This window comes from Pristis pectinata, chromosome 13 (assembly GCF_009764475.1).
Source record: "Pristis pectinata isolate sPriPec2 chromosome 13, sPriPec2.1.pri, whole genome shotgun sequence".
Lineage (NCBI taxonomy): Eukaryota > Metazoa > Chordata > Chondrichthyes > Rhinopristiformes > Pristidae > Pristis > Pristis pectinata.
Window position 1 is genome coordinate 11,786,203 of NC_067417.1, and position 27,670 is coordinate 11,813,872.

Here is a 27,670-nt window from a genome sequence, read left to right on the forward strand (position 1 = left end):
TGATAGTTTGGGGAGCCTTTCTGAAGCAACACTGAAGGTTCAAGGTTGGATAATTCAAATTCCAAGTTGCAACCACACACCACACACCAAACACTCAACAACTTCCCAAAGGCATCCCACAGTGAGTACATCCGGGCCAAGAGTCATTTCCTGTTCCGCCTAGCAACCGGTGGTAACTCTGGAGTGGTTGTGTCGTTGTTTGTTTCTGGATTTCGGGAGGAGACGATGGTAAAACAATAAATTTAAACCAATCTGTTAATAATAGCTTTTAGTTTATTATTGTATCGCGGGGGAAATGCGTAGGGAGGTGTTAGTGCTGTTGTGTGGCTCGGTCTGCTGTGGAATGGTCAGCAATGGGTCTGAGTACCGACTGTTTTAAGAAAAACCTTCTCTGTTCACAACATCTAATTGTGTTAAAAATATATTTCCATCTCTTTCCAGTGTTGAAGATTTATTGTAAGGGTATTTTGATTTTATTTTTGTAAAATTCCTGTGGGGAGTGTTAATGTGTTGATTTTAGCAATACTCGAATATAGTCATGGATAATTTGGCCTAAATTGGACTTTTGTTATAACTGTTTAATTCTTGTGCTGATGAGTGGCTGAGTACTGATGGGTTCCATGTCTACTTTCAGCTATCCAGTATTTTACAATAAGGAACTACTTGATGGCTTTCCTGCCATCTGATTCTTCAGACCAAGAATTATTCAACCCTTTTTAAAATCAAGGTTTTTTTTGTTGATTCTTGGATCCAATGTTTTACAAATTACCATTCCTAATTAGAGCCATAATGAGAATCTCTGGGGTTCTGAAATTGCTCTGGCCACTCTTTTTCATCAAGAACTAGCTAAAACAATAGATTGAGAAATATATTTGTTTATTTTTAAATAAATGTCTTGTTGTGAAGATTGTAGTTTTTTTTTAAATGGGTCTGTGAGTTAATAGCAACATATCTGTTCTAAAGTGTAGAATAACAGCAGTCTGATTGTGGGTTTTGGACCCCTGAGTTTTATTTCTAGAAAGGGAGACTAAAGACATGTATGATATTTGGTTCAAGTGTTGGTCATTGCTGACTCTTTACTGCTGATGGGAGCAATCTGAGGTAGTGATTTGAGAATATTATGGTATACTGATAAAGATGCGTTCTTCCCAAAAGTGGATTGGAATTGTAATACTGAATAATCCTATTGTTAAAATTAAAAATGACAAGGAAATAGGAGCCTGAAGACCCACACTCAATTATCTTCTTCCCCTCTGCCATCAGATTTCTGAACAGTCCATGAATACTCCCTCATTATTCCTTTTTTTTTGCACTATTTATTTATTTATTTTGTAATTTATAGTTTTTTTATGTATTTGCACTACTGCCACAAAACAACTAACCATGTCATATAAGACAGTGATAATAAACCTGAAAAAAGATAGACTGGGAGCTCCTTAATGCAAAAGATTTAGATGGGGCAGAATTTGTTAGGTGCGTCCATGAGGGTTTCTTGAAGTAGTATGTGGATATTCCAACAAGAGGGGAGGCTATACTGGATCTTGAACTGGGGAATGAGCCTGGCCAGACCTTACAGTAGGTGAACACTTGGGAAACAGTGATCACAACTGCTTAAGCTTTAAGATAGCTATGAATAAGGATAGGAGTGGACCTTGCAGGAAATTATTAAATTGGGGGAGGAGAAATTATGAGGCTGTCAGACAGGAGCTAGGGAGAGTTAATTGGGAAGAGTTGTTTTTGGGTTTTTAAAAAAAAAACTGACCTGTAGAGGTTGTTCAAAGACTGTTTCCTTCCGGTAAGAGGGAAGGACAAGGATGGCAAGGTATGGGAACCTTGGATGATGAGAGAGGTAGTTAATTTAGTCAAGAAGAAGAAGGAAGCATATGTAAGGCTTAGGAAGCTGGAATCAAACAGGGAGCTTGAGGACTATAAATGAGCCATAAGGGACTTGGGAGAGCAAGAAGGGGTCATGAAAAGTCCTTAGCGAGTAGGATTAAAGAGAATCCCAAGGTATTCTACACGTATATCAAGAGCAAGAGGATAACTAGGGAGAGGGTAAGACCGCTCACAAATAAAGGCAAGAACTTGTGCTTAGAGGCGGAGGATATGGGTGAGATCATAAATGAGTATGTTCCGTCAGTACTTACTGAGGAGGAGGATATAAGAGGATAGTGAGATCAGAGTGGAGCACGCTAAGACGCTCAGGCATTTAGAAATTAGGAAAGTAGAAGGTAGTGTTAGGTCTCTTGAAAAACATTAAGGTTCTAAATCCCCAGGGCCTGATGAGATATATCCCAGTTTATTAGAGATGAGACTGATGGGGCCTTGACCAAGATCTCTGTATCTTAGCTAGCTACAGCTGTGAGTCTCACATCAGTGGTAGGGAAACTAATGGAGAGGAATCTTAGGGGTAAGATTTATCAGCATTTGTCGAAGCATGGTCTCATTAGGGACAGTCAGCATAGCTTTGTGTGAGGAAGGTCATGTCTGACTAATCTGAGTTTTTCGAGGAGCTGACAAAGGTGATTGATGAAGTGGATGTTGTATACTTGGATTTTAGTAAGGAATTCGACAAGGTCCCGCATGGTAGGCTCATCCAGAAAATTAGGATGCATGGGATTCACAGTGACTTGGCTAATTGAATCCAAAATTGGCTTCCCCAGGGTAGTGGTGGATGGTCTTATTCGGGATGGAGGTCTGTGGCCAGTGGTGTTCTGCAGAGATCTGTACTGGGACCTCTTTTGTTTGTAATATATATAAATGATTTGGATGAAAACGTGGTAGGGTGGGTGAGTAAGTTTGCAGACGACACAAAGGTTGGCGGCATTGTAGACATCCAAAGGCTACAGTGGGACATAGATCAGTTGCAGATATGGGTGGAGAAGTGGTAGATGGCGTTTAATCTGGGCAAGTGTGAGGTGTTGCACTTTGGGAGATCTATCATAAAGGGAGAATACACAGTTAATGGCAGGATCCTTAACAGTGTTGATGAAAAGAGGGATCTTGGGGTCCAGGTACGTGGTAAAGAAGGTGTATGACATGCTTGCCTTCATTAGTCGAGGCATTGAGTTCAAGAGCCAGGAAGTTGTTCCTGATTAGGCTACATCTGGAGTATTGTGTTGAATTCTGGTTACCTCTTTGTAGGAAGGATGTGGAGGCTTTGGAGAGGGTGCAAAGGAGGTTTACCAGGATGCTGCCTGGTTCCAGGGCACATGCAACGATGAGAGGTTGGACAAGCTGAGCTGTTTTCTCTACAGCGCTGGAGGGTGAGGGGGAGATTTGATAGAAGTTTATATAATTATGTGAGGCTTACACAGCCAGTATCTTTTTCCCAGGACTGAAATGTCTAGTACTAGAGTGCGTGTATTTAAGGTGGTTGGGGGGGGGGGGGGGGCGCAGAAATACAAAGGAGATGTGCAAGTTTTTCTTTAGAGTGGTTGGTGCCTGGAATGCACTGCCAGGGGTGATGGTAAAGGCAGATAGCAGAGGAGCATTTAAGAGACTCATAGATGGACACATGAATATGCAGGGAAGGGAAGGATGTGGTCAATGTGTGGGGAAGAGGGATTAGATTAAGTAGGAGTCATTGATTTAATTAGTTCGGCACAAGATCATGGGTCAAAGGGCCTGTCCTGTGCTGTACTGTTCTTTAAGTGCCTTTGTTTGTAAGGAGAAAACATTATGTGGAAATTACTAATTTAACATTTATAAATATGATTTTTGTAACTTGATTTATTTGAAAGATGGAAAAGCTGTATCCATTCAATTACAGTAAATCCTATTTGGCCCAAAAATTTAATTATTTTGGGGCATGAATTATATAAACTCATGACATGGAAACAGCTCACCACATCCATGCCAAACATCAAGTACCCATCTTTACCTATCCCATATTCCAGCACTCAGCCCATAGCCTTCTGTGGCATGGTGTATCAAGCACACATCTAAATATTACTTGAGTTGTGAGAGTACCTGTCTCCACCACACCTTCGGGACATGCATTCCAGATTAAAACAACTCCCTTGGTGAAAATATTTATGCTTGCATCTCCTACTTCTTACCTTAAACCTATGCCCTGTGGTTACAGACACCTCTGCTGAGAAAAAAACGTTTCCCACAATCTACTCTATTTATCCCTTCGTGATTTTGTTGTATCTCAGGTATCCCCCTCAGCCTCCTTCATGTTAAGGAAAACAAACCCAGCTGTGGCCTAACTCGTGTATTATATAGTTATACCATAATGTCCATACAGTTTTATTCTTTGCCTTGGCTACTGAACGCAAATATCACTCGTGCCTTCTTAACCATCTTATCTACCTACACTGCTGCTTTCAGGAATAACAAAGGATCCACTGGAGGAACTAGGGGGTTGAGCAGCATCTGTCAGGGGGAAAGGATTGCTGATGTATCAGGTTGAAACCCTGCATCAGACCCAAAACGTCAACAATTCCTTTCGCCCACAAATGCTGCACAACCCATTGAGTTCCTCCAGCAGATTGTTTTTGGCTCTAGATTCCAGCATCTGCAGGCTCTTGTGCCTGCCTTCTTTGGACATGGACGCTAAGGTCCCTCTTCCTAAGTACTTCTGAGGGTCTTGTAATTTATGGTGCATATCCTAGCCTTATTTGCCCTCCCAAAATGCATTGCCTCATTTTTCAGGATTGAATTCCATCTGCCACTGCTCTGTCTATTTTACCAACTCATGAATATGTTTCTGTAGCTGAAGACTATCCTCCTCACTACCAACATTGCACCAAGTTTAATGTTATCTGCGAATTTACTAATCGTACTTCCAAATTGTTAATGTATGTAACAAGCAGAAAAGTTCCCAGCATCAATCCCTGTGCTACACCACAAGTTTACAAGCTTCTAATCACAAAAAGAGCCCTCACTTATCACCCTTTGTCTCCTATCACAAAGCTAGTTTTGGTTTTGTTTGCCAAATTCCATGATTCCATGAGTCCTTGCCTTGCTTTACCAGAGTCTAAGTAGACAACATCAACTGTCCTACTCTGATCAACACATTTACTTACCTCTTTGAAAAATTCAATCCAATTAGGCAGGCTCTCCCCTTAACAAACCATGCTGACTATTCTGGATTAATCCCTGCCTCTTCACGTACAAATTAATCCTATTCCTTAAATTTTTTTTAACAATAATTTCCCCACCACTGATGTTGGACTCACTGTCCTGTAAATTACCTGGTTTATTCATTTAAAAAAAAGATTATGCATTTGCTGTCCTCCAGTCAACAGGCCATCGTCTGTGGCCAGTGCAGATTTGAAAATTTCTGTCAGTGTCCAAGCATTCTTCTTTGCCTTCAGTTTCAACCTGGGATACATCTCATCAGGCCCTAGGTGTTTGTCCACTTTTAATCCCACTAAAACATCTTCCTTTTCAATGGTAATTAGGTCTGGGATTAGTGAATACAGATTGAAGTAATCATTTAGAACCTCACCTGCATCCTCTGACTCCACTGGTAGATTACTGTTTTGGTCCCCAATTAGCCCCACTTTCCATGGTTACTCTCTTGGCCAGGTTCCCTCTTTCTCTTTACATTTTTCTAAATATTGTGTTTATGGTAAGGTAACAGTTTATTCATGTCCATAAAACATAGGAGCAGAATTAGGCCATTCGGCCCACTGAGTCTGCTCTGCCATTCAATCATGGCTCATTTATTTTTCCCCCTCAAGCCCATTCTCCTGTCCTCTCCCCGTAACCTTTGATGCCCTTACTACCCAAGAACCTATCAACCTCTGCTTTAAATATACCCAAAGACTTGATCTTCACAGCCGTCTGTGGCAATGAATTCCACATTCACCTCCCTCTGGCTGAAAAGCTTCCTCCTCATCTCCGTTCTAAAGGGATGTCCATCTATTCTGAGGCTGTGCCCTCTAGTCCTAGACTCTGCCGCAACTGGAAACATCCTCTCCATGTCCACTCTATCGAGGCCTTTCAATATTTGGTAGGTTTCAATGAGATTCCCCCCTCCTCATCCTTCTAAACTCCAGCGAGTACAGGCCCAGAGCCATCAAACACTCCTCGTACATGAACTCTTTCATTCCCAGGATCATTCTTGTAAACCTCCTCTGGACCCTCTCCAATGCCAGTACATCCTTCCTTAGATAGGGGGCCCAAAACTGCTCTCAATACTCCAAATGTAGCCTGACCAACACCTTATAAAACCTCAGCATTACATCCTTGCTTTTATATCCAGTCCTTTCAAAATGAATGCTAACATTGCATTTGCCTTCCTTACTGCCAACTCAACCTGCAAGTTAACCTTTAGGGAATCCTGCACTAGGACTCTCAAGTCCCTTTGAACCTCTGATTTCTGAATTCACTCCCCATTTAGAAAATGGTCTACATCTTTATTCCTTCTACCGAAGTGCATGACCATACACTTCCCTATGCTGTATTCCATCTGCCACTGCTTTGCCCATTCTCTCAATCTTTCCAAGTCCTTCTGCAGACTCCCTGCTTCCTCAACACTACCTGCCCCTCCACCTATCTTTGTATCATCTGCAAACTTGGCCACAAAGCCATTAATTCTGTCATCCAAATTATTAACATATAATGTGAAAAGTAGCAGACCCAATACTGACCTCTTCAGAACACCACTAGTCACCGGCAGCCAACCAGAAAAGGCCACCTTTATTCCCACTCTTTGCCTTCTGCCAGTCAGCCAATCTTCTATCCATGCTACTACCTTTCCTGTAATACCATGGGCTCCTATCTTGTTGAGCAGCCTCATGTGTGGCACCTTGTCAAAGGTCTTTTGAAAATCCAGGTGACTCTCCTTTGCCTATCTTGCCTGTTACTTCCTCAAAGAATTCCAACAGATTTGTCAGGCAAGATTTACCCTTAAGGACCTATTTTATCATGTGCTTCCAAATACCCCGAAACCTCATCCTTAATAATGGTCTCTAACATGTCACCAAGCGCAGAAGTCAGGCTAACTGGCCTATTAAGTTCCTGTCTTTTGCTTCCCTCCCTTCTTACAGAGTGGAGTGACATTTGAGATTTTCCAGTCCTCCAGAATCATTCCTGAATCCAGTGATTCTTGAAAGATCACTACTAATGCCTCCACAATCTCTTCAGCTACCTCTTTCAGAACCCTGGGGTGTAGTCCATCTGGTCCAGGTGACTTGTGTACCTTCAGACCTTCCAGCTTCCTAAGCACTTTCTCCTTAGTAATAGCAACTACACTCACTTCTACCCCCTGACTCCCTCAAATTTCTGGCATGTTGCTGGTGTCTTCCACAGTGAAAGTACTTATTCAGTTCATCCACCACTTCTTTGTTCCCCATTACTACCTCTCCAGTGTTATTTTCCAGCGGTCCAATGTCCACTCTTACCTCTTTTTATTCATTTTACATATCTGAAAAAACTTTTGGTATCCTCTTTTATATGATTATTGCATTTTTATATAACTCTCTCCTCTTCCTCTGCTACATTCCACTCTTGCACTAAATTTGGGTGATGGGGAGCAGATAGGGAAGAATTTTGCTGTTCCACATGTGGACAACTGTCCTAAATCTCAGACCTATCTTGGAAACAACAAAATGAATGGTGCTCTTCTTGAAGGAGGTAAGACATTGGAGTGTTGCTGCATCATACTTGTTCACCCATCCAACTCCTTATTTGATCATGGAAATGATACAAAGAGAAATTAAAGCAAAATTGAAAAGAAACCTGCAGATTTTTTTGTTAATGTCCTCCTGTGTGAATGTACACTTTCTCTTTTATTGTTTACACTTGCAAGGAATGGTTTGTATTGGCTCAGTTGTGAGCTTTTTCTCCTTCTAATGGTAAACTGATACCCCCTATTCCTTCCTGACAGTTTAGCTGAAATATTGGAAGAAATTACAAATGAAAACTCATGTAATGCCCGTGGTGAGCAATTTTCAAAACTGCTGGATGTAGCTAGTATTTTTTTTCTTGTTTAAGCCAAGAAACAAAAGGCTCTTTTTGCATTATCTCTTTAAGTCACATTTTGTGCATTTTTGTGCTCCATTTCCAGAGTCATCTGAGCTAAACTGAAGTGATTCTAGAGGGATTGATTAGCTGACTCCTTTAAACTTCTGGTATCATTCTGTACTTGCATCTCTCTATATAGCAATGTAACAAGTTGCCTACTTGCATGGTATAGCATGTCAGGGTTCAGTCACTGGTGGTTCCAATCTTCACAGTACCAGCAGGTGAATGGAATCAATGTCATATGGCAAATGAACTAGAGTTTCCACTATGTGTTTACCATTTCGTATAATCGAGAAAGGTCTCCACTTGCTTTATCAGTTTATTCAAATTATTTGCTGTTATACTGTAAAAATGATACTTCTCTCCATTTGGATAAAATAGTTGATATATTTTAAATGGTCTTTCCACTTGCACTATTTTTCCACTTGAGCTTTGAGAAAAACCTATTTCTTGGCTCTTGGCTCTTGCTCGGGCAACCTCTGAAGTAGCCTTGAGATGTATAATTCCACACTGGATTGGCTAAAAGGTTTTTTTTTAATTCCCCTCCTATCACTTTGCATAACTACCTTCCTCAGATAGAGAGGCCAAGGTTTGAAATAATTCCACATGAATAGAAATATAAATGTTATGTTTTTTTGAGCTTTTTTCCTTTGAACTCTGTCCAAACATCAATCTAGGTCTCTCCCAAATGCATAAATGCTGCTTCTCCTTGACATCAGCAGCAGAGTCTGACATTGACACTTTAATGCTCCATTTCAAATTTTGCTGATTGAATCTGGTCCTTGCATTTGTTTTTTTTATCATTGCTTTTCTTTGTGTTTCTTGGTTCTGCAGTTATCCTTTTACCTTGATTTCCTTTTCGATTTATCTCTCTCACATTTGTTCACCTAATTTTAAAAAGTTCAGTCTGCTTACTTTAGACACACTGTCGCCATTTTGAAAACTTGATATTTAATAACTTTTAGAAACATAGGAAATGGAAGCAGGAGTAGGCATTCAACCCCTTGTACCTCCTCCATCATTCAGTAAGTTCATGGCTGATACTTTACCTTACTTGCACTCACCCGTGATTCCCTAAGTCCAAGAATCAATTTATCCCCAGCACCAGTGCCTGCAAAAGCCTCCAATCTGAAAGTAAACTTATTTTTACCATGTTTTTCAATCCTAAATCTATACCAGTATGTTACCCTCGACCCATGTGCTTTAATTTTGTTTACTATTCCCTTTTGTGGCACTTTATTGAGGGCATTCAGAAAGATCAAATACACCTCATCCACTGACTCACCCTTGTCTATACAGCTTGTTGCAATCTCAAAAAAAAAATTTATCAAATTTGTGAACCATGATTTCCCTTTCCTAAACATATGTCATGTCCACAAAAAGCAGGATAAATCCATTTTGGCCAATATTGCCTAATCCTTCTACTCTCGCTCACAGCTAATAGGAGACTTAATGCACAGTTTTGGTTTTGCCAGGATCTCCAGGCTCCACTCCTCATCATAGCCTTGGTCCAAACATGAACCAAAGAGCTAACAACCAGGGATGAGGTGAAAATAACTATCCTTGTCATCACAGCAACCTTTGACTGTGTGTTGCAACAAGGAACTTTGGTTGAACTAGCACACTGAGCATGAGGAGAAAATATTCCAATAGTTGGAGTTGCACCTTGCACAAAGGACAATAGATGCAGAACATTTGACTCGCTCAACACTATTTTGAAGTCTTCCATAAAATATGGACAAATAATATTTGTTTAATTGCTGTATTATTCCTTTATTCCCCAATTTACTTTCTGCTGTCTCAATCTGTAAGGGGCCCACAATACATTTGCAAATCTTTTCCTTTTTTTACATATTTATTGAAGCTTTTACATTGGTATTGGTTTATTATTGTCACTTGTACTGAGGTACAGTGAAAAGCTTGTCTTACAAACCGATCATACAGGTCAATTCATTACACAGTGAAGTTACAGTGAGTCAGTACAGAGTGCATTGATGTAGTACAGGTAAAAACAATAACAGTACAAAGTAAAGTGTCACAGCTACAGAGAAAGTGCAGTGCAATAAGGTGCGAGGTCACAACAAGGTAGATCGTGAGGTCATAGTCCATCTCATTGTATAAGGGAACTGTTCAATAGTCTTATCACAGTGGGGTAGAAGCTGTCCTTAAGTCTGGTGGTACGTGCCTTCAGGCTCCTGTATCTTCTACCAAATGGAAGAGGAGAAAAGAGAGAATGTCCTGGGTGGGGTCTTTGATTATGCTGGCTGCTTCACCAAGACAGCAAGAAGTAAAGACAGAGTCCAAGGAGGGGAGGCTGGTGTCCGTAATGCTCTGGGCTGTGTCCACAACTCTCTGCAGCTTCTTGCGGTCCTGGGCAGAGCAATTGCCGTACCAAACTGTGATATGTCCAGATAGGATGCTTTCTATGGTGCATCTGTAAAAGTTGGTGAGAGTCAAAGGGGACAAACCAAATTTCTTTAGCCTTCTGAGGAAGTAGAGGCACAGGTGAGCTTTCTTGGCCGTGGCTTCTACGTGATTTCTTTCTTTCTACATTCTTTCTTTCTAGCTAGACTACAATTATATTCTACTTGGCCCTTCTTTGAATTGTGAAATTTTCCCGGTCCTTGCATTTACTGTTCTTTTCAGCTACATTACAAGCCTTTTCCTTCATGTTGATACTGTCTTTAACTTCTCTTATTAGCCAAGGTTATATCATGTTTCCTGTTGAAATTTTGTCTTAACTGTAAACTTGGTATGATTTAAATCTTAACTATTGCATTATTACTGCCATGCCTTTTTAATGTAGTTTGCCAATCTTTCACAGCCAGCTCGCACTTCTTAGCTTTGTGGTTTGTTTTACTTAGATATAAGATCCTGTTTTCCAGTTAAACGGAATCACTTCCATTAAATTTCTATCATATTGTGATCACTCTTCCCTAAAGGCTTCTTAACTACAAGATTACTAATTAAGCCATATCCCTTGTTAGTTCTTCAACATACTTATCTAGAAAACTGCATCTTTCTTACAATTACTGCTAATTTGATTTGCTGCTCTATTATGTAGATTGAGGTCTCAACCCAAAATGTCAACTGTTTATTTCCCTCCATAGACGCTGACTGACCTGCTGAGTTCCTCCAGCATTTTGTGTGTGTTGTCCCATAATTAAGTAATGCACTTGTGACATGCTCCCTAATTTCCTGATTTATACAATGTCCTACATTACTACTATTACCTTGGGGCTATAGGTAACTCCCACAGGTTTCCTTCTCTCTTCAGTTTCTCAGATCCATCCAAATTGATTCTACTTTATTTTCTGTGCTTTGACCAGTTTTCTCTCCTGCCCTTGTTTCACCCTTTATGACCATCCCCCCCCTTTCCACTTCACTTCACTTTATCTCCTAACTATCCTAGAATTTTTAATTCTCAGCATTATTTTCTTTTGCAACCACATATCTGTTAAATCATAGCCATTTCTATTTCCCGTCAGTTTATCTGTCTCATAACAAATGTTGCATGCATTCACATAAAGAACGTTCAATGTTTTTAATCAATTTTCCCTATCTGACTGTAATTGGAGACGATCTCTTATGTTTTTATATTCTGTCCCATGGCTTATCATTATCCCCTCCACTATCACCTGCCCTCCTCTTAATTTCCCATTCCATAACTTCTTTAAAATTGTCCTCTAATTAGAACATAAGCACACCCTTCAAGTTCCTACCTTCTCAAATTCTTAGCTATTGTTACATTAGTCAACATACATGGAAGAACTGTCATGTGGGATTTTGAATTATACCAAATGCCACCTTGCGTTAATCTGTTATCTCTTGTTTACAGAGTGAGGTAGAAGAAACTCTGAAAAGGATTCAGTCTCACAAAGGTGTGATTGGTACTATAGTTGTGAACTCAGAAGGTATGCAACTCTTTTTATGCCTTTTATGTATTGATCAGTTGCTTTATTCACGTTAGAATAATAATTTGGATCCTAGAGAATTAGTGTCTAGCAATTGATTTTCTTAGTAAGGCAAAAGATTTGTAGATCCAACTAGCTCTAGCACTGAGAATGTCAATGGATGAAACACAATCTTCTCAGAGAACACTGTCCTTGAAGCAATATATGTAAATGGAGCATTTCTTTCAAGTATGATTTCCAGCCATTTAAAATGTTTTATTAGTCAGAGCAAAGTATTTTTAATCTTTTTCTGGAGCTATGACTGGTGGTGTTGATCGACAGTTTTGAGGTTAGCAACATAGGAAAGCAATGTCTTGTGTGATGTTGCATCTAGTACACAGTTGATTAGTTCCTTGATTTCCTGATCATTCTTGTCAAACCAATCCTGGTCCTTGGTGGAGAAGCCAAGAGTCTTTTCACAGCTGTGATTTACAGCAGTCTACAGGGGAGCTCATAAGCTGTGAACATTGCAGCTCTTGGAAGTTGGATATTGACGATTATGAGGCACTATCTGAGAAGAGCTGCCTTTCATGGGGTCCTTGAGAGATTTGACATTGACCTTCTTGGGGTAATGCTTCTGTTGGCATTGATGTTTTGGGGCCAGATTGATGGAGATAATGACATGGATTAGGCAGTGGGCAATTCAGCAGCTGGATAGGTCTTTGTAGTCCCTCCTTCAGATGATACAATCTAATCTTCGAAGAGAAGAGTGTTTATACAATGTTTTATGTTTGCCACTCTGAGAAAACAAGTTGTACTTGCTCATGAACACTTTATTGAACTAGTGTTGGTTCCCTGGGTTAAAGATAACAGAAGAGTGATTCCAGACCACTTGCAGGAGTGCGAATCTGCTGCTACTGCCCACAGTCCCTATTGCATGCCCAGTTTATTTTGCTATTATGAATCTATTTGATGTGGCATTCTGACATTGCTACACAGTGCAGTAAAAGGGGTGCGTAATTGCAGTCTGGACTTCATTTAATGATAATTGTGCAGTGATCACCTCTTCCAGTGCTGTGATGTATAGATTAGTGAGTTCGAGATCAAGCAAGCTTCCAGCTTGTATTGTTTTTTTTACACCACCTATTTCAGGCCTGACTTGTAATTGTGTCTTTGAAATCCCTCACCCAGATTACATTCTGTGGCTTTGCTTTTCTGTGCTGCTTTCAAGTGTTGTTCAATTCAAGCTTATTCATTCATCATCTAAGGGAGGAATTGTGATTAGCATAAGGTTTCCTTGCTGATGCAATGGAACTTCAGGAGGTTGGGCGTGTTGCATATAATTTGCCTCCCCTCCCATCTGTGCATCAGCTCCCTCAAGCCTGCTCTGCTATTCAATAAAATCATGGGTGGTCTGATTGTAACCTCAACTCTGCATTCCCAAATTTGCCTATAATATTTTACCCCCTTGCTTATCAAGAATCTACCTACCACTGCCTAAAAAATATTGAAGTACTCTGCTTCCATCACCCTTTTGAGGAGGTGAATTCTAAAGATGCATATGCCTCTGAGAAGAAGAATCACCTCATCAGTCCTAAATCTGCAACCCTTTACTGTAAAGCAGTGACCTCCTCTGTCTTCATTCTCCTACAAGAAGAAGCATCCTCTCCACATTTCTTGCCGCCCTCCCTCCAACCCCAGGTAAACCCCTCATGATCTTGTATTTGAATTAAGTCCCCTCTCTCAAACTTGTGAAGTCCATCAGGTACAAGCTTGGCTTATCTAACTTCTCATTAAACGGTCAAGTAAACCTTCTCTGAACTGCTTCCAATGCACTGACATAATCCTTAAATAAGGAGACAAATACTGAATGCAGTACGACAGATACGGTGTCACCAGTGCCCTCTATAAATGAGGGATAACTTCCCAACTTTTGTATTCTGTTCCACTAAGAATAAGCAATAACATTGTAAGCAATAAGTTATATGCAGTGTTGCATACTAGCCTCTTGTGAATCATGCATGAGGACTTGAAGATCCCTTCTGCATCTCAGAGCTCTGCTGCATTTACTACTAAAATTGTTTATTTCCCCTGCCAAAAAGGGGCAATTTCACATTTTTCTACATTTATATTCCATTTGTTTAAGTCAACAGCAAAATTAGGAACCATACCTTTTGGTCCCTTTATTACAAGACATTTATATAAATTTAAGACCAAAATAACAAACCCTGTGGCACACTATTCATTTCTTATATTTTCTTGCAACACAGAAAGAGGCCAGTTAACCCATGCTAGCTCTCCACACATGCCCATCATTTCTATTTCCCCCAATATGTTTCCTTGTAATCTATTACCTCTCGTGTCCATCAACTCTGCCCTAATTTTCCTGCCATTCACCTACACAAGTAGCCAATTAAACTATCAACCAACACGTCTCTGGGATGTGAGCGGAAACCAGTGCGCCTGGGAAAAACCCAGCTGGTCACAAAGAAAGCATGAAACTCCACACACACACACTACATCAGAGGTGGGGATTGAATGCAGGTCACTGGAGCTATGAGGCACCTACCGTGTCACTGTGCTGGCAATATATCATGCCAAACAGCAAAAGAACCAGTTTATGCAGAATGTTTCCTGTTTGCTTATATATTACAACATATAGTATGAGTTTTTATTTTCCTCAAGAACCACCTTATCAAATGTCTTCTGGAAATGTTAGTACATCACTGGATCCCCTTTAACCACAGTAGATGTTACTTCTTCAAAGAACTCAACTAAATATGTCAAGCATAATTTCCTTTGCCCAAAGCCATGTTGACTTTTCCCAATTACCTTGAATTACAGTGCTCCGCTGAATAATATTTAGTAATACCTTCTTTCATTCTCCCTGTGACAGATTTTAAGAAAACTAGCCTTTAGTTTCTTGCTGTGTCTCCCTTCCTTTTTGGATAAAGGAGTTACATTTGCTATTTTCCATAATAATGGAACCTTCCCCAAATCGAGTGAATTTTGGAAAATTGAAACCAGTGCATAGAGTATCTCTCAGCATCTTTTGTTTGGACCATAGGATAAAATCTACCAAGACTCAGAAATTTATCATCATCGTTGTCAGCTTCCTTTGGTTAGGCTCATAGAAGTATATTGGCCTAGAATTTCCTGAGAAATGCTGGGGGTTCTGTGCAGAACAGCCAGTATTTCTCCCCATAAGTGTCAGGAAGTTTGAGAACCTGTGGTTATCGAAGTTCCAGATTTCCTAAGAGGTAGATGTTTGCTAGTTTTCTTGACTTTGGACATTTCATGGAACTCCCTGGCCTTCCCCAGCAGTTTTGCAAACCTGTTCAGTTCAGTAGAAAGGTAAAAAAAAAAACTGAATTAAAGGACTTTAATCACTAAAATGGTTTGATCAACTGTTAATAATTTTTGAATGCCAGGGACAATCTCAATAATTCCAATATATGTAACAGCTTACTAAGCCAATAGTGTGGACTTACTAATCAAATTCACATAATTTCTGAGGGCAATTCCTATCCTAGGCTTGACATGTGATATCATTCTCATTTTTGAGAATTGAGAGTTTCTGGAACTCTCTTGTCATTTAGGGATAAACAGAGGTATTTGAAGGGTGAGCAGGGTTTGAGAAATAATGTGAATGGCATGTTCTTATTTGGAAATTTTTGACAAGTTTTTTTTTTCCCTTACTCAGATTTGATGTTTAACTAGTATATTATTTGAGTGAGAACTAATTAAACAATGTTGCTTCAGTTGCATTGACTGTACATCGTGTGTACTCCATCTTCTTTCCAAACCTGCAAGCATTCATCTCTGCATTTGCATGGACACAGATGATATCTGTGCATATTATTCTAAGAATGTAAGAACAGAGAGCAAATGTAAGTCATCTGACCTCTCGTGCTTGCTCTGCCATCGATCAGGATCATGGCTGATAATCTATCTCAGCTTCATTTTCCAGCAATATCCCCTTGATTCCCTTGCTTTTGGGGAAATCTATTGATAACTGTTTTGAGTGAACTCAATGACTGAGCCTCTGCACTCCTCCAGGATAGAGAATTCCAAAGATTGACCACCTGTGAGTGAAAAAATTTCTCATCTCCGACCTAACTGGCTACCCTTTTTACTGAGACTGTGACCCCTGGTTCTAGACTCCTCAACCTGTTGAGAACTGTAGGTAATTTGTAAGTTTTCATGAGATCACCACTCATTCTTCTAAACATTGGTGAAAACAGGCCTTGTCCAATCAGTTTCCCCTTGTACAGTAAGAATGCTATCCCAAGAACAAATCTGGTCTTCATTGCATCCCATCTTTACTGTAACCTTTTTAGATAAGAAAACTAAAACTATCCACAATAATTCAGTTGTAGTTTAACCAAGGCCCTATGTGATCGCAGTAAGAGATCTTTACTACTATATTCCAATCCTCTTGTAATAAAGACCAACAAAGGTGTCTGTTTTCTATAGCTACCCATATTGTATTGCTCTACATATGCTTGCTATAATTTCTTTTCGTCAAATATTCACCCCAACACTACCATAATTGAACTAATGGAATATATACTGTAGTCATTAATGAACACCACAAAACATATTATTGTTATTGGTCTAGAAAAATGCTTTAAAAATGTATGTGAAAATTTGCGTAAAGTCAGATTTCCGTAAGTTGGGTCATCCATAACCCAAGGAGCCCCTGAACTCTGCTTTTTCTTTTTGTGCATCAAAGTGTATGAACTAACATTTTGCCAGAGCATATTCCATCAGCTATGTTCATTCCCACTCACTCAGCTCATCTTGTCTTTGGTATATCTGTCAACTTGGATTCACTCCCTGTTCCCTCCCCAGAGATGTATATTTTCTTTCCCTTCAACAAATATCCAGTTGCCATTTGCAAGTTACTGTTGAATTGCTTCATTCCCACTCTGGTTCTTTTGCTGGTCCTCTTAAATCTGTGTTCACTGCTAAACAGTCTTTCCATTGTTAGCATTTCCTCCTTATTTAGTGCATCACTTATTGTAAAATATGAAAGACTTTTAAATGAAGTTAATGTGTATGTACAGGAAACAATTGGGAAGACAAATATATTAGATTTTAATGGAAGGCAATAGAATGTAGGAAGGAGCAAATAAATCTTTCTCCTGATACATGAGGCTTTGCTGAGACAACTGCTGAAACAAAAAATGCACAGGGCTTGAATTTTTCAGGCTTCATTTTGGATTCAGTTCAGAATTTTTAATTTTTTAAAAAATGTTCATAAACATCAATGAAGCAGTTCATCTCTTTTGCCCTTAATGAAATGAGACTATAAAATGGTTGGCACAGTGGCTCACAATTAGTGCTGCTGCTTTACAGCACCAGGGACCCATGTTTGTTTCTGACTGGTGTTGGAGTTGACACGTTCTCCACGTGACTGGGTTTCTGCCAGTCCTCCCACATCGCAAAGACATGCAGGTGCATTAGTTGGCTACTATAAATTACCCTTTAAGGGGAATTGGTGAGCATGTGTAAGGGAGAATAAGGAGAGGAGGAATGGGACTAATAGGAATGTTCTCCGGGAGCCAGCATAAATCCACAGGCCAAATGACAGCCTCCTGTGCTGTAAGAAGATAAATCAAAATCAGTAATAATAACAACACATCCATTTGCTACCTAATTAAGATGTATTTAATTCATTGCTTGTGTATTGGCACCTTCGTATGAAAATATTTCTATTAAAAAAAAATAAAAGAATCGAAGCTTCAGCAAATCTGGTATAATAAATCATGCTGCACAATTTTAATTAGTCTACAGACATGGATACTCCTTCCTGTGGTCATTGATGATTTAAATCAGAGAAATGCTCCACATTTGTTCAAGTGCTGGGTACTACCAAAAATATCAAAACATAATCGCTAATTCTGGCCAAAATTCTGCATGCAGCCTTTTCTATATCTTAGCATCCAGATTTCTAGGATCAGGACCCAGCGTGTATTCCATGAAACAATTCTGCAGAACTCCTTTATCTTTTCCCACTGCAGAATAATTAAATATTAAACCGTGATCATCGAAAGTTTGGAGAAAATTGCTCCTTATGTCAAGGGTAAATAACCTTGCACATTATCTCAGAATTCTAGTACCATGTCTATCCATGCCATTGTCTGCCTTTTTGTTAACATTAAACAACTTAAACGACTTAAAGGCTACTACAAACTTTTCACAGATGTTGAATAGTTTAGCGTTTGGTTTGGAGCACAGGTTTAAGGTCTGGAACTTTCACAGGAATCACTGGAACCTTCTTCCAGTTTTTGTTGAACTTCACTTTTAATTTTCACATGAGGTATGGCATAAACCTGTTGTACAAGGCTTGCTTCACCTTCTAGAGCTTCTAGAGTCAAAGCGATGATATTCCCTGTCACAAACCAGCAATGTGAAAAGAGTTTCCTTTTCTTCAGAGCTGATAAAGCAGTTCGGTCTGAAGGATTTTATTCCAGGTGTTGCACCTAACAGAAAGTGTGTGAAATGGTGTACTGCAGACCAAAGACATAGGAGCAGAATTAGGCAATTCGGCCCATCAAATCTGTTCTGCCATTCAATCATGGCTGACTTATTTTTCCCCCTCAACCCCATGCTCCTGCCTTCTCCCTGTAACCTGACACCCTTGCTCATCAAGAACCTATCAACCTTTGCTTTAAATATACCCAATGACTTGGCCTCCACAGCCATCTGTAGCAATGAATTCCACAGATTCACCACCCTCTAGCTAAAGAAATTCTTCCTCATTTCTGTTCTAAAGGGACATCCTTTTATTCTGAGGCTGTGCCCTCTGGTCCTTGACTCTCCCACTGCTGGAAACATCCTCTCCACGTCCACTCTATCCTGATCTTTCAATATTCAGTAGGTTTCAATGAGATCCCCCCCCCCCCCCATCCTTCTAAACCCCAGTGAGTACAGGCCCAGAGCTACCAAACGATCCTCTTATGTTAACCTTTCATCCCGTAAACCACCTCTGGACACTGTCCAATGCCAGCACGTCCTTCCTTAGATGTGGGGCCCAAACCTGCTCCAAATGTGGTCTGACCAAGGCCTTATAAAGCCTCCAGCATTACATCCTTGCTTTCATATTCTAGTCCTCTCAATGAATGTTAACATCGCATTTGCCTTCCTTACTACTAGGCAATATTTCAACCAATTGCCTGATAACTTCAATAAAAGAAAACTATCAAGATATTGTGACTAAGTCTTTTTGGTGGTAAACCCATTTCCTGTCATATTGTAAAGTAGTCTTTTCCGCATGCTTAAATAAATAATAGTACCACTATCTCCTAAAATTAAGGCTAGTTTGAATTAGTGTTAAGTAAATAGCAGGGGTCCTACGCATGTGTTCCTTTAAATTCAGGGTACTTTGATTTCAAATCATAGATGTACTTCACCATGTGGCTTGCAGAATCAGTGCATAGACATAACAAATTGGCTCATAACTTCATATGTGTTCAGAAATTTTGCAAGAAGTGTTGCTGGAGAGACAGAATTCCATATCAGCCATTTTAATTCTTGTTGTCATTGAACATGTGCAGGAATTGTGACTGAATCACCATGTACCTCTGGAATTTCTCATCAACAGAAATGGTCCTTTTTTTTAAATTATGTACTATGCTTGTAATGGGTTTCAAGTAATTTACTAATACTTCTGGTGATAACTTGCTGTAAAGCTGGTTTATGTGTAGCAGAATTTTCATTGCTTTCAAGTTGAGGCTGAATTTTTGTTTAAATTTTGCATGTTATGCACTGCGTGAGCGTTCTGACACCCAATCGGTGGTTTAGCTAGAAATCACGAATAATAGATCCACATTACTTCCCTGAATTATTATGCTGACAAAAACTTCTGTTAAAGTTATTGCAAATGCATTTTGTTTTCTGTCTATGTTTTACTAATCTGGATTTTTTTTTCACCAACCATATACGCAAGTTGATTCCATTTCTGCTGTTAAGACATAGCAGTTAATGAAAGAAAAATGCAAGTTAAGAGTGGGCCCTTGTGTGACTGGACATACTGGTGCAGGATTGGAAGGAAAGGCTGTTGCCAGAGCTATTTTGGCTACATCTCTCAGTGAAACCAAATACAGGCAATCTCACTGCTCACAGAGAAGAGGTGCTGACAAAGATTCTTGGACCTAAAAAGTTAACTCTTTCTCTTTCCATGGATGCTATGCCTGAGTATTTATAGTATTTTATGTTTTTATTTCCAATTCCTGGCATCACCAGTTTTTTTTTAAGTTACTATTTTAGTAAAGAGGTGTTGATGAAGAGTTGTACTACTGACCCTTATTCAGAATGTGGTGAATAAAACAATGTGGGTCAGTCTATTATTGTTACGTTCACAGAGTGTAGATTATGAAGAGTAAGAGCTGTATTGGTGCACTGTCAGGGATAGAAAAGCAATTAGAGTGATTCCAATAGAAAAATGCTGAAGTGGTGGGCAAGGAACTGTGGTGCAACAATACATTCACTTTTATGAACTCTTCTTATGTTTACAGTCAGCTCCGTAGAGAGGATGAATAGATTGATGATTGAATTTTTCCAGAGTAATTTAATTGAGTTATCAGGAAGCAGAAAGGGGGAACCTTCACTGAGACTGGCATTGCAGAAATGTAGAAGACATAAAATTAGAGTTTATTTGGATGGAGAATTGTTCAAATGTTGGACAGTTAAGTGTATAAATGAAACTAACTTTGAAAGTTAAAATAGATGTTTTTAGATTGAATGTTAATAAAAAAAATTCCCCAGTTATGCATATGGTGCCACATTTTCATATAACGGATATCCAATTTATACGGAAGGATTTTGCGTTTAGTTATGAATTTGGAATCTAAAATGCAATGGTAATCTAAATTAAGATGATTTTAAGTCCTATAATATTTCGTACAATGTTCTAAGTACCCATTTTTAACTACTTTTATAATACCCTACCTTAGTTGATCTTTTCATAACTGGTATCCCATGTGCACTCCATTATTTGCTGAATAAATGAGAGCTATTGCAATCAAATTACAGCTGATCTGTTCATGATAATACCTTTGTTCATGATCCTAATAAGGTATTTCCTTTGAGACTGCACTTGGAATGATCAGGCTAGGCTTTTATTGAAGCTATAGAATTTTTCTGATACTTGACTGTAAATTGCCTTGTGAATCAAATAGCCACAATATTACTTCCCATTTGTAAATTCCCCACTGAAGAAAGCTGGCAACCTGTTAATGAGGTAAAATCACATCCAAATACACTGCTTCAAAGGACGCCAAAAAAAAAACTGAGGTGGGAATGGCTGAGGCAGAGTTTCTGATGAAAGGTTCATTTGTGACAGGTCAGTTTACTTTCTCTTGTGAAGTGCCTGTTGCCCTGCTACATATTTCTAACATTTTTGATTTGATTTTAGCAGTTGAATTATTTTATAAAATTTGATTCTAACAATCACTTTCTATCAGCAGTCATAAATTAATTTGACAGAGTATCTAATTCACTTACTATCCTGCTTTCCATCAACTTTAAACTGCTTTGACCGACCGTTGAACTTGTAGTGTGAATATGAAAAATAAGAGCAGGAGTTGGTCCTTTGGCCAGCTCCACCATACAACACAATCATGGCTAATCATCCACTTCAGTACCTCGTTCCTGCTTTTGCCCCTTATTAAAGTTAAAGTTAATTCATACAGAATTAATATTTCAGGTCTGAGATCAGCTTTGTTACCCATCAGAACTAATTATGAGAAAGGAACACTTTGATGCAGACTGACCAATAAGCAGAGCATTCTCTAGACATGAAGGTGAACAGTACTTGCAAATTCAAGAAGATGCTCTGTATTTTGGTTTGTCAATAACTGCATGCAGGCCCCTTTTATACCAATGCAAATCCCCATGCTAATATTTATTTACTCCAAAAAGTTATTTTTTTAATACTTTTTGGAATCAACTGGGCAATTAAGAGAAATTAATCTTTTTCTTACCTGGATATAACTATAATAAGAGGTAAATTTATAAAGCTATATAATTGTATGTTGCAATTTGCAGGAATCCCAATTAGGACAACTTTGGACAACTCCACCACTGTGCAGTATGCAGGACTATATTCCATCAACTTGCATGAAAAGCTAGGAGCACTGTCCGAGGATATTGACCCACAGAATGACTTAACATTCCTAAGAGTCCGATCAAAAAAGCATGAGATAATGGTTGCACCAGGTAAGATTGTCTGATTTTTTTTCATCAGCAAAGTCTTATTTCTTGATGGGTGGCAACCCAAACAATTCAAACGCACAGAGTCTTTACATCAAGAGAAACTGAAAACTAAAATTAAGTTTTTGAAGCATAAGAAAAATCTTAATATTGCTTTGTCTGTGAGGGACTTGGGCTCTACTATTTGTCTTGTACTTACATTGCCTTCGAACCTTGTGCAGTCAAGTTAACTTTGGTTTTAGTAATCCATGGAACTTTACCATCATTTTAATACTAAGGAAGAGTAAGTCCTTTTAGGGTTAATGGGGGGGGGGGGGGGGGGGGATGGTGGTGGTAAAGATTTGGTGGAGCTTTTTAAACTAATTTTTTTAAACCAAATGCATTTACAGAAGTTGCAGAACATTTAAATGTTTGTATGAACAGTTAGAAACTATAGAAATAACTTTTTCGTATTTCTTAAAGCTTATTTAAGCATACTTTGTCTCTATTTATATTTGTTTCACCTAATAGTCATAGAATTGGACTAACAACTTAGAAAATGTGAATTCAAAATGAAGAAAATGAATTCAATAAACTGGCAATTAATTAGTTGGCACTAGAAAGAATAATTATTGCTAAAACCCAAATATTCACTAACGTGATTGAGATGCGTACCTACTAGACCAGATCAAATGGAAACTACACCCCTCACTGCCTAATGACTCTTCATGGCCTCAGCACGAAAGGCAGTACATATTACCTTATTAGTGTCATCCAAATTCTAGAAAATTTTTAAAATCTACCTTCCATTCCTGGCATGAGATCAGGTGATACTCTCCCAGGCCTTCACTAACACTTGCTAACTGATTGAATGTATGAGCAGGTTCCAAAAGGACTTGCCTTCAGATCTTTCGCCTTTTTTATAGGAGAATTAATACAGAGATTGGGGCTTCCCTTCTGGTGGGTTCAGCACATCAGGTGTGCTGCATAGTTAACCACATTGTTAGTTGTGGCTCAGTTGTTAGCACTTTTGCCTTTGAGCCAGTTATATCAAGTTCAATACTCACTTCAACTTGGGGACAAAATCTGTGCTGACACTGCGAAGGTACCATGTTGCACACTGGGTGCTGATTCCAAGTGACGTAAATCATGGCCCCCCACATTCTCTCAGGTAAAAATAAAATCCATGGTATTTTTTGAAAATGGGCAATTGAGTTATTTCTGTGTATCCTAGCTAATATTCCATCAACAAACAGGATCACTTCAATACAGATAATCTGATCTTAATTTGCTGTTTGTAGGAGCCTGCTATGTACAAATTTGCTACCACACATTCTACATTACATCAGTGATTGCGCTTCAAAAGTAATTCATTGGCAATAAAGCACTTTGAGATTTCCTGATAGGGACATGAAGATTGCTGCGTTGTGGCTAATAATAGTTTTACAGCCTGTGATGAACAAAAAGTTACATTCATTATCCCAGCATGGTTCAGAGCGGATAAGAATTAAAAGGTTGGATAAAACTTATCTCCATGATCCAATAACAAAATAAAGTAAAAATATTTATCAAGCATGTGGTAATAAATCTTGTTGGCAGCCAGTAACATGATTCTTTGCAATGTAGCTTGCAAATATAAATTTGAAAAAAAATGATATGGATAGCTTTGGAGCCATGTGAAGTGCCCAATGCTGTCTAGGGAAAAGAGCTTTTACAAGCAATTTCTCAACAGCTAGTTAATAATGTTATTGGCAGAGATATGGGAGCAATTTGGGTATAAATGACAAATGTACATCAAGAAAAGGACAAAGTACATTTCATCAAACATCTTTAAGAACTCTCCTACCAAAATAGATGAAAACATGCAAAGTATTTTCTGTTGTATCTCAGATAAAAATCGTTAACACTGTGCTATAATGTGTTATAAAGTTATTTGTAGGTGCTTAAAAATTCTCTCTTATGATACAACTCAGTGGAAAATGGATAGCCTGTGAAATGTTATCTAATATTTGGTAATTATTTTTCATAAATATAATTTTTGTTGTGTGAGTAACTTTAGCATATTCATTAAGACGAGAAGGAAGACCTTTATAACTCCTTATTACTTTAACACTGCACTCATGAGTCATTGGGCTTGATTATTCATGGAAACATTGTGTACTGCAGATTCCAAATTAACCTGCCATTTATCAACTTACCACTGTTGACTGTTTTCTTTATTAACCGTGGAAGAAACTGGCAATCCTATGTGATCACTGTACTTATTTAGCAGCTTGTTGTTAACGTGTTAGTGGAAGAATTACACTTAGGCAAATGTATTTGTGTGTCATAATTTAAATTTTGTTCAAATTGCACCTAATATTAATGGCAAGAGTTATAATGACCAGTGTAATGCAGCTCAAAGCTCCCTCAACATTTAGGTTTTTTTGTACAGTTTTCACATAACTACGATTATTTTCCTAAAACCTAAGATAACTGATGGAACAAATATTGAATTGTGAAGAAGTCGCACTAATAGTTTTACTTATTCCTGACAATCTTAAATCTTCTGATTTAAAAGATCTTTCTGTAAACAAAGAGTAATTTGAAAGAGCACTGTGCACTTTCTTTCAATTTCATAGATGTTAGTAAATCCTTCCTCTGTGTTGATGGCACAAAAATGGCAAAATCTACTGAAACTGAATAAGTTCAAAGGTTCAACAATGAATGGAAGCTCTGATTTATTTACACCGGTATCAGCTGCTTTCAGGATTGTCAGTGCTCATTCCAATCCATGCTGCAAATGGCCTCTTGTTTCTTTCAATTGGTGAGCCATTTCCAATGAAGAGCATGTTAAAAGCTCTTGCATTAATTCAGGGTGATTTTATTCAGGGTTAATCTCATTTATAATTTATTGGTGGGCAGGTTTTGCCATCAAGTAAAAGCTAGTCTGGCATCTCAGATGCTTCCTATAGGATACATAGTTTTTCTGATCGTCCAGCTCATTCTTAACACTAAATTTAGAATGATTTCTCAGTGCATTATTGCACCTACCTCCAGCAAGTAAACCTACTGGAATTGAGCTGGTACGCAGGGCAAATTGGAAACTGTTCAACTTGTGTTGCCTCCAACTCAGAACCGACATCACCCAACTTCACTCAAGAAGCTGCAATAAGCAGATCAAGCATGAACACATGCATTTTCAGAAGCATCGATTTCAAGGAGTTGTCTAACAAGAGGAGATGGGTAGTGGGTTCCATAACTTCCAAGTCATCATCAACTTGAGATGAGCCTCTGCTGTCTTGCTTCCCTTGCATTGCACCACAGTCTGGCAATAAAAGTCTAGGTTGAGACCCTGGAAAATGTGGGCCACTTGCCAGAATTCTGGAGCTGCTCTTAACAAAGGCAGACAACAATGATGAAATTCATCACTTCCTAACATGCCAGCACACTCTTAGGCCATCTGAGAATAAATGTGTTAGAAGATCAGGATCTCAAATCTGTCAACTCTAATGCTTCTGAAACATGGACTGCCTACAGCAGGCAACCCACAGCATTGTTGAGGTAATTGTCTGTTTCTGCAAAACCCTCCAAATCCACAGGTGGGATAAATGAGAATGTCAGTGTCATCTGGCAGGCACACTACCATCAAGGCTGAAATTACACTTGGCTGACCCCAATTGGCAGGTCACATTGCAAGCCCAACATCAAATTTCCAAAACAGTTTTTTTCTGAGCTCAATCATGGCAAAGGATTAACAGGTAGAAGGGTTAAACAACTGAAGTATATGCACAGAGTCATGTAAGATATCTTTATTAGTCAAATGTACATCGAAACACAGTGAAATGCATCTTTTTGCATAGTGTTCTGGGGGCAGCCCGCAAGTGTCGCCATGCTTCTGGCACCAACATAGCATGCCCACAACTTCCTAACCTGTATGTCTTTTGGAATGTGGGAGGAAACCAGAGCACCTGGAGGAAACCCATGCAGACACGGGGAGAACGTACAAACTCCTTACAGACAGTGGCCGGAATTGAACCCGGGTTGCTGGTGCTCTAAAGCATTACACTAACCGCTAGTTGGGAAAAAGGTATAAAATCCCTACTGATTTGTGTTCATCCCTGGCCTATGACCACTCAAAAAGGCAAAATGAAGAAGGAGCATTTAGGATGATGTTAAGAACAAGGTGCCCATTCATCAGGAGCATACGGAAACCCACATAAATGATGGAAGTAGTATGCCATCTCCTAAACTGCTCATCCTATTAATACCCACCTCCTGCCAATTATGACGCAATCAGTGGATTGCACATTGGTCTCATCAGCCAGCTCAGAATGCACAAAACTGGACTAGAAGCAAGTTGGCATCAATTTTGAGGAGTTATCTAACAAGAGTAGATGCATAATGCGTTCCATAATTTAGACCCACCAAAGGTGAAGGGACGGTGATATAATTCCAAGTCAAGGTGGTGCATCACCTGGATGAGAACCCCTGCAGGCAGTGATATAGTCATGGAGTTGTACAGCCACAGAAAAGGAGATCCTCAGGTGGTCATATCCATCCTGAGCTTTTTTGCTCATCTGCACTAACCCCATTTGACTGTAGTCCTTCTATGCCTTAATGTTCCCACTGGTCTGTAGCCCATGACCTTTTTAATGGTAGAGGTCCTGAGTTTGGAAAGTGCTGTCAGAGTAACCTTGACAAATTGGTTGCAGTGTATTTTGTAGATAGTACACAGTGGAACCATGTGGTGGAGTGAATCAATCTTCAGGATGGTGCATGGGGGCCACTCAGTGGATTTGACTTCAGAAATATTTGAAATTTGCATATTATTACAAAATGCAGGAGTGACTTAAAACTGTTGGCTGTCCTTCAGGCTTAGTTTACAGAGAATGAAATCTTTCTTTTTGGTACTGGTTCACACTTGAATCTTGCAGATAATACGGGGATGAGCAGTGCTTCGTATCCTGTTTATTTTTTCCTAGTAGCAGTTGTCATTGTGGAAGCCAGTCCATTGTGAAACTATAGCCAGTATCCATAATGCAAAATGACATTCACATAGGATGGTTAATAGGGATGAACAAAAATAACCAGCAGATGGTTAAGGCAACAATCTGTTTTTGGTTCTGATGAATTCTAAATGTCTGTCTGATGTCAGATGTCTTTAAAGCATCTAGAGGAGCTCTTCACAGTCTTGTCTTTGTAAATAAAAAGGTTCTCAAACACCATGTCCAAATTCAAAGAGAAAATATAATTTCTATTGTGTGATCTGATGCATTGGAGTTTTCTGTTTGTTTTGAGTGTTCAATATTTTAAAATATAGAAAAAATGTCAGTATATTGAATAGTTGAAGAAGTGAAAGTGTTTTCTATCCCTGAAAGTTTTGAACTTTCTATTTCCATGCAGATAAGGAATACCTTCTAATAGTCATCCAGAATCAAGTGAATAAATTGAGAATGGATATCTAAAAGGCATCAAGGAGAACATTCAGCTGTTAGACTAACATTATAATAAGTTAATAGTGAAAAAGGAATTTGTAAACAAGAGGTTATGAAACAAAAGTTCTTAACTAATGTTTTTTGTAAAAAAAAAACTTTAAAAATAAATAATAATGCTGTGTA

General features: G+C 38.9%; 1 protein-coding gene across 1 annotated transcript; it reads left to right on the forward strand.

Moving 5' to 3' along the window:
• Positions 1-137: 137 nt before the first annotated feature.
• Positions 138-27,670, forward strand: LOC127577083 (dynein light chain roadblock-type 2-like). Its single transcript, XM_052027952.1, has 4 exons — positions 138-228; positions 11,819-11,894; positions 21,927-22,097; positions 27,456-27,670. Exons 1-4 carry the CDS (start codon positions 226-228, stop codon positions 27,515-27,517), a joined length of 312 nt encoding a protein of 103 aa, XP_051883912.1. The 5' UTR covers positions 138-225; the 3' UTR covers positions 27,518-27,670.

Excerpts from the sequence above, each read along its gene's own strand:
- LOC127577083 (XM_052027952.1), top strand. Across the intron at positions 11,895-21,926 it reads TATAGTTGTGAACTCAGAAG|GAATCCCAATTAGGACAACT; the intron begins GTATGCAACTCT and ends TGCAATTTGCAG. Across the intron at positions 22,098-27,455 it reads TGAGATAATGGTTGCACCAG|ATAAGGAATACCTTCTAATA; the intron begins GTAAGATTGTCT and ends ATTTCCATGCAG.